This window comes from Lottia gigantea (genome assembly GCF_000327385.1).
Source record: "Lottia gigantea unplaced genomic scaffold LOTGIsca_19, whole genome shotgun sequence".
Classification (NCBI taxonomy): domain Eukaryota; kingdom Metazoa; phylum Mollusca; class Gastropoda; family Lottiidae; genus Lottia; species Lottia gigantea.
Window position 1 is genome coordinate 2,369,291 of NW_008708358.1, and position 8,445 is coordinate 2,377,735.

An 8,445-nucleotide genomic window follows, 5' to 3' on the forward strand; every position below is an offset into this window, starting at 1 on the left:
GAAACTGACCATGATCCTGCCATTCCTGCTTTTCTCTTTCTGTATATACCAAACTCATGAACAACAAATAGTCCTCACCAATACTATCTTATGTGGAGAAATACCAGACAACGCTCAATTTCAAACAAACCAGTCAGACAAAAACACTGCAAGTTTCAACCAATCGGATATCAGTACTGAAAGTTTAGACCAATCAAAAATCAGCACTGTCAGTTTCAACCAATCGGAGAGCCCAACGATTCAGACCAGCCAATCAACCATCAGCACTGACCTAAACACAGATTCTAAAAACCACAACAGTCAAACCAATACCAGACCTAATGGGACCATTGAAGTTTCAATCGGAACTTTTAAAACTCATTATTTAATTACTGGTCTTTTTTATGAAGGTGAGCTCAGTTCGGAAATTAAACAAATGGCATATTGTCAAGACTATTCTCGTTTAATTATGCTTGTTGAGAGGTTCATCTAGCTTAAAATGTGATTTCCCTTAAAGGAGTATGTCTTCTTTATTGCAAGCAAATCTTTCGGGGGACGGGGAGGGGGGGGGGGAGGGGGTCTATCCAGGCCCGTAGCTAGATGGGGCATGGGCCCCGAAAAGATTCTGATGGTCGACCTTAATCATCTCTGCAACTAAACATAACAATCCATTGCCCCTCCAGATATATTACTTGCCCCTACGGACAATCAACTCTGGTTACATATCGTGTGATTCCCTAATCGAAATGGTTTTGTAACCTTTAAAGTTTAATAAGTGTTTTGCCTCTTATTTTCAATCAGCATTTAAGTAGCTTATTTGTATAAAACTGACAGCTGATATGATAAGTAATCAGTAAGTAATCAGAAACAGAAAGAAAGAACGATTTCAATTGTAATCCATTATTCTCATGCACACAATTCTTCTCTATTTCCATCCCTGGAATCCCTACTGAGAATATCTGGACATGATTATAACTATAGTTTAAAACATACTGTGTTATCGGCACGTTTATGGCATGACATAAAATGTCGCTGTTTAAAAGGTGCTCCTATCCAATCTTTGAATAGCTAGTTTTTTGAGAATTTTCACCACGACAAAAGCAAATTTTGGCAAAACTATTGGTATCAATACGAAGCTGAGTCATTAATAAGTCAATCAAGACACTACCGAATATTGTTCAATATCCCATGTACAGTCGAGGGATTGGCTTAACTTACAGTGTTGTATGAAGAAGGAGATGCATACCCCTAGACTGTTTGTGGTACCATTTGGGGCCAAATGACATTATAAAATATCAATATTTCTAGATGGACTCATTAATGGTTCAAGATTAACCTTCAAGACCTATTTATAATTTTCATTCATGTTTCTTTTCAGTGACAATTACGTCATCATCAGGAAGCGGATTAATTACAGGTCTATTTATAGTAACAAACCAGACACGATATGAACAAGGAATACACTGTCCTCTTAACCTTTCTGATATATCATTCCCTTTTACGTTTCTATGGCAACCGGACATAGGCGTCAAGCCTGTAGAAATAAGGTATGTGAAATCTTATTTATTTATACTAATATTAATAATCTGTGAAGCCGTTTCTATTTGTTATAAATCAAGTCCAAACCTTGCTGCTGTTCTATTTTCTGTCAGTTATTTTCAGCGAAGGTCAGTCAGAAACTTGCTGACACTATACTGAACCTCTGATAATTATTATTGGTGAACGTCAGTAGGAAACTTTCTGACGCTATGCTGAACCTCTGATAATTATTATTGGTGAACGTCAGTGGGAAACTTGCTGACTCTATGTCCAGCCTCTGATAATTATTATTGGTGAACGTCAGTAGGAAACTTTCTGACTCTATGCTGAACCTCTGATAATTATTATTGGTGAACGTCAGTGGGAAACTTGCTGACTCTATGTCCAGCCTCTGATAATTATTATTGGTGAACGTCAGTAGGAAACTTTCTGACTCTATGCTGAACCTCTGATAATTATTATTGGTGAACGTCAGTGGGAAACTTGCTGACTCTATGTCCAGCCTCTGATAATTATTATTGATGAACGTCAGTCAGAAACTTGCTGACACTATACTGAACCTCTGATAATTATTATTGGTTAAATTAGTCAGAAATTTGCTGACTCTACGCCCAACCTCTGATAATTATTATTGGTGAACGTCAGTGGGAAACTTGCTGACTCTATGTCCAGCCTCTGATAATTATTATTGGTGAACGTCAGTAGGAAACTTTCTGACTCTATGCTGAACCTCTGATAATTATTATTGGTGAACGTCAGTGGGAAACTTGCTGACTCTATGTCCAGCCTTTGATAATTATTATTGGTTAAATTATTCAGAAATTTGCTGACTCTACGCCCAACCTCTGATAATTATTATTGGTGAACGTCCGTGGGTAACTTGCTGACACCATGTGTATCCGTGATAGTTAATATTGATGTAGGTCAGTCAGAAGCTTGCTGACCCTATTCCTAGTCTCTGATAGTTATTATTGATGAAGGTAATCCGAACTGAGCCAACCTAGGAAAGGTTGAAATTGGAGAAAAATATTATTCTTAATTCATGTATCTCAACAGAGTTCTGATTACTTCTGTATTTGATTGTTAGAAAAACAATGCGTTCATTCATTGATTAATCAGTGTTCTCTTACAAGGCAGGTTCTAATTATCTTACTAACAAATAAACAATGAAACTCCAGTTTCAATGGATCTCTTTTAATTTCACGAATCGTTCTGTTGTTTTTATTTCCTCTTCATCTTTCAATTTTTTAATACCACTGACGAATCAGTGAGTTAGACGCTTGCTTATTACCCTGAAGGTCCATAGTTCAATCCTAGAATAGGTAAAAAAAAATACCCCTTTTTCAGTCTTATTTCCATTTTATCGTCGAAGGGGATGACATGGGAAAAGTGTCTAGTCGTTAGTATGGTACAATAAACCGAGTCCTCGTGTGCTAAACATGTCACTTAATTTTGTTCTGACACGACTTGGAACTAGTCTTTATGCTCCGAATGTTAAACCATTCAGTTTACATAAACAGAATAATCAAGTTTGTATTTAGAGTTTCTACTCATCCTTTGCGACACCTAAACTGTACAGTTTAATCAGAATTATATATATAGCACTGTTTATGTAATCATCAATTCTATTTGTAATTATTAATAATAAATAAGGCAGGATTAACTAACACCGTATAAGCATTCACTGGTTTAATCACTTTAGGTTATACCACTGTCAAAGGCATTCACTAATTCATTCGCTAATTCATTGAAGCTCTTCTATCTATTGGGACTTGGGATCAGAAACAAATCGTGTAATGAGAGTAGGCGAATCATTAAACATGTTAGATGTATGCCTGAGTAAGAGTGCGTTTGGAATGTGGTAGCTTTGTAACATGAGATGGTTGATAAATAAATTTGATCTGTCTCGTTTTACTTTGATCAATTGTCATGTGGTTGTTACAGCATTGCATAAATCATAAAAGAAAACAGTATTATGAGATTGGAATAACTTGCAGTTAATACGAATCCAATCTTTAGACAGTAAGCTCGTTCATACTCCAATAATGTCTTGATACACAACATACAATTCACATCGAAACGAAAAGAAAGCTGTGAAGCTGTATACTACGGAGCCCCTAAGGCGCAATTGTAAACATATTTATTTATTATTTTGTTTAAACGAATTAATTAATTCGTTTAATCGAAATAATTATTTCGTTTGAACTCAATTCTTCTTGTACGTCATTTGGTTCATAAATTTTCCAAACCACTCGATTTTTTAATATTATAATCTTTGTAGTTATCATTCTGTTTATTGCTGTTAATTTATTTGTAGATGTACTCTAGTCTATAATAATGATGTTCAATTTGATTTATCTACTGTCCTCTACCCACCAACAGGTAAGCAGAATTTTCCCTTTACTTATTTCATTCTAAATTTCTAAATATCATATTTGAAAAAAAAATCTCCAATGGAATCGTCAGTGCTGAAATCGTTCAGCTAGGATATACATTTATTTAACCTTTTTAGGTTTTAAAATATTTCTTCTTGAACACAAACCGAGGCACCTTGTACATGCTGTGAGTGAAAAACAGAGGCTTTGTGTGCTACTGGCTGTGAACGCAAAATATCTCTCGACAGTTTGAAATCGAAAAGAGTAGGCTAATGCCGCTATCCTGGTGAAGTTTCCCCCATCGCACCCTGCATGGTGTTGCCCGTATTCAATAACCTACACGGCACAGAAAAGTAGGACGTAAATCTCCATTCATTTCATTTCATTTTTACCAAATTCAGGAAATGAAGACACGATGTAATTTAACTGCGACAGGAGCTTACTCTTATGCTGTATACTTTAAATTTTTCAAATTTAGACATTTTAGATCTTTGTCACTCTGTTTGTCACTGCTAGTCGACCTAGTTATTTTATTAATTGTACTGATTAGCAGGTATGAATTGTACTAATCAAAAGGTGGCCAAATCATGTCAATTAAACATTCAGAAATTAAAAATCATATAAAACTAATTAGAGGTCATTCAATTAATAATTCAGCGCAAGTATCTATTTAAACTTCAATATAGACACTCAAATGACATATTATTGAAAAACTATCGGCGATTGTCGTGATTCATTAAGCTTTATAACGATACGACATGCCAATAACAAGTCTAATTAATTATTTTTCCGGACAAAATTTGTACCTCCATCTTAAGTGCGTCATTGCGTGACATTGCGAAGATAACCAAATTGAAAACAATTGTTTTGTAACTCTTTGACGCTCAAAAGAATTGAATTAAGAATACGACAACATTTCAAAGCATTCTCACTGGCAATAATAGCTGTTTGCCTTGACCAGAGTCTGAATCAAGTTGGTGATTTGTTATATACCTGCTAAACTTCGGTTATGATTGGCGGTTCTTCATTCCGTATAAATCTACTAATGCTGCGTCCGAGTCACCGGATCAGGCTTTGGATAGCTTTTTGTAGTGATTCGTGATTCGGTGTTCTATTTTTAAGCTAAATCCAGTTTGTAATTCGATAACCTGCGTGTTTTTTTCAAATTGCCATCCTTGTAAACTATGTAGGCGAATCTTGTTTTATGCACCCTAAAGATTATTGATTTATCGACTCAGATTTAGTAATTAGTTATAATGAGGCTGTTAGGGTCTTGATTCCATGTTTTAAAAACAATTTTTTTATCATCAATGTCGGAATAATAATTTTAAACGGAGATTGGCGTCACACATTTGTGATTATTAGTGATTATGGTGTCTTCTAATTGTTGCTTTTTAAGCGAAAAACCCTTCAACCTCAGATTAAAAGCCATGCCCGGAGTATTGACAGACAAGTATCGAGTTCGCTGTGTCAATTTACTGTCGAATTTTGCCCAGAAAGAACTATAACTACGCACCTTGTGGTTTAAACCTTACCCTCATCAATAGTTAGATGCGGGCGTTGTTCACTTTTTGAAATAGTTTCGAATGAATTAGTAATTGTTCGCACATTTGAAGAGACCACAGATTACGCTGAGCTGCTTGCGAATATAGACATAGATTCTTTTTGTCCATGTTTTTTCTACAAACTGCTCCAAGCTCAAGATAAACATATTTTTTTTCTTCGTCATACTGATTTTTTTTTCACCATGTGCTATTCAGAATCCATGTTGTGGTTTTGACACCGCTGATGCGCGCAGTTTAATATCCGGGTAATTAGCAATAATGATAGGCGAGGGATCATGATAATTGGTGTGATTTGACCAATAAGATAATATCTTTGTCATGCTTTGGACGAGATTTTTGCTTCCTGGAATATTTTTGCTCGTACGGAGTTTAATCCGCTTTTCTCGACATTTACTGATCTAATTCAAATACAGGTCTCAATACTGATTACTACACTACCCGCAATGACGTAAGAGAAACACCCATTGTTAACAAGGACCCTGTCTATCAGTGGATCATCCGCACTCATTAACAGCTGCATCGACTGGTGGAAAGATGGCTTGTTCAAGTTAACCAGCCTTTCGAATGCTCCAAGACATCCTTTGTTCGGCGGAACAGTACCTAAAGCTCAACTAAGCAGATTTCGGCAAATTGTAACACTCTAACCGACTGTGTTACTAATATAAACTTTTCTTGCAGGTTGTGTAAAGTATTTTACAGACCTCTATGGTGAAGTCAGCTCTCCTAATTTTCCGGCTCATTATCCCAGCAATTTAAACTGTACCTATATTATAGTGGTTGATAAATCTTATAAACTTCACTTGCAGGTAAATAATTGTTTTTTTAGAGTTGTTCTGTGTATCGGGGACACAGATAATGTCCACTATTGCAATGTTCAGTCACTATTACAAAAGCTTCTATATAAAAGCTACAAATAACCTGTAAAAACCTTTGCTCACTTCCGCCTTTTGCAAAGTAGTCTGGATCTATCAACCGGCCGTAAAAGGTGTTCAATATAATGATCTGGCTTTCTTTACCAGACGAAACAATCATCTTTGGAAATACCATTAGATTATGTTTTTGAATCCTGGATTTCAGATACAGAAATTAAATCTAGAGAAGACCAATAACATGTGTTTAGACTATATTACATTGAATTATGATAATAATACAACGGACAGGTTGTGTGATTATACAGATTTAGAATATAAGTCATACGACAGTAATACCAACTGGGTTGTAATAGAATTTTACTCTGATAATTCTATCACTAACACAGGCTTCCAGATTGACTACACTGCTCAACAACTACAAGGTATGGTTGGAGTTGATTAAATTTAATTTCCCTCTACGCGTAATTAAAAAAACACATTAATGTTTCTTCGAAAGAACCCAAACCACTCCCCCCCCCACCCTCGACACTCTGTTCCCCATTGGCGGACCCTAACAATATATGTTTCGATATTTTTCTATGTTGTTTTCTTCGACACCTAATTAAATATATTTCTAATCATTTTACTTAGGTAAAGGATTGCCTTTAAATCAACCCAATTCCAACACCCTTGACAAAACCCTGTTCAACCTTCCCGGATTCCAAACTATAGAATCTCAAGGGGAGGCTTTTCTTATAGCGCACTGGATGTCGCTGCAAGAACAGAAATGTAGAAGTGCCATTCTAGGTTACGACAAATCTTGACCAAGGAAAGATAACCGACTTGAACTAGCCTCATTAAAAATGATTTGAAACTCAAATTAATATCTTTTTTAATTGACAGAGCTATTTTCAGAGTGTTAAATTTTGTTCTCCAGATTGTTCCAAGACTGTAACAGACTCATCGGGAATAATCAGTAGTCCCTTGTTTCCAGCCCATTATTTACCCAACACCATCTGTAGAATCAACATCATTATCTCAGGCTCGTATTCCATATTTTTGCGTATTACAAATCTGTCTCTAGAAATTTCTAATTGTAACGATCGTCTATATATAGTCGATAATGTGAGCAATATTTCTAAATCCTGGTGTTCTATTATTACAAACTACACAAAAGACCAACTCATCTTTATTTCCCAATCCAACAACGTGACTATTCATTTTCAAACTGATCATCATCACCAGAATTCGGGTTTCGAACTCTTTTACACTCAAATTACTATGTGTAGGAACAGAACATTAACGGATCCGACTGGGAGTTGGAACTCCATAAATTACCCTTATTCTTATATGAATAACGAAATGTGTCGGATCGATATTACTTTAGTTATCCCCTCCTCCGGTTTCGTGGTTCAGTTCGATCATTTCGATACTGAATCTGTGAATGATTTACCGTTACGTGATGAAAACTGTACCAATGACTATTTGGAAATCAAATCAGGAGAATTAAATCACAGAATCTGCGGGAACTGGAAACATCGAACGTCAGAATTAACGTTTAGAACAACGAGGAAACAAGTGATATTAACTTTTGTGAGCAATACAAACACTACACGATCTGGATTCAGTTTGCGATGGACGAGTGTTAACATCAGCTCTGATGATGTCTGTCCGCCAACTTTGACTGTACAGAATGGTGTTTGTTTTGAAGTTATTTATAGGACGAAATCTTGGCGGGAAAGTGAAGCAGACTGTAGGTCACGTGGTGGTCACCTAGCCTCCATTATCAATGAAAATCAACAGAAAATGTTGAACAGCCAATTACATAAAAGGTAATTATTGACCTCTTTAGCATACTGTAATATGCACGTGTCTTTGACCTAAAGCTGCCAAACACAATGGCTTATTGAAAAGCATGCTCATACAACAGACAGATTAAATTTCAGTGATGCTTTGTTCACTTGGCAATAACTAATAATCCTTGAATGACCTTAAGTAAAAGTGGTTTGATGACATACTTCTTATAGAGTACAATTACTGACTTGATTTAAGCGACGTTTCAAATAAGATTTTCTTGTCTCTATCATCATGATACCTTCAAAAAATTGATAATAATGATTGTGCTATAGCAAAGGT

The 8,445-nt window shown here is 35.8% G+C and overlaps 1 protein-coding gene across 1 annotated transcript; it reads left to right on the forward strand.

Moving 5' to 3' along the window:
* Positions 1-10: 10 nt before the first annotated feature.
* LOTGIDRAFT_159183 (hypothetical protein) lies at positions 11-6,772 on the forward strand (the record flags this gene model as incomplete). Its single annotated transcript, XM_009052824.1, has 5 exons — positions 11-389; positions 1,358-1,526; positions 3,836-3,900; positions 6,137-6,264; positions 6,536-6,772. The coding sequence occupies 5 exons, from the start codon at positions 11-13 to the stop codon at positions 6,770-6,772; spliced, it is 978 nt and encodes a 325-aa protein (XP_009051072.1).
* Between the last annotated feature and the right edge of the window lie 1,673 nt (positions 6,773-8,445).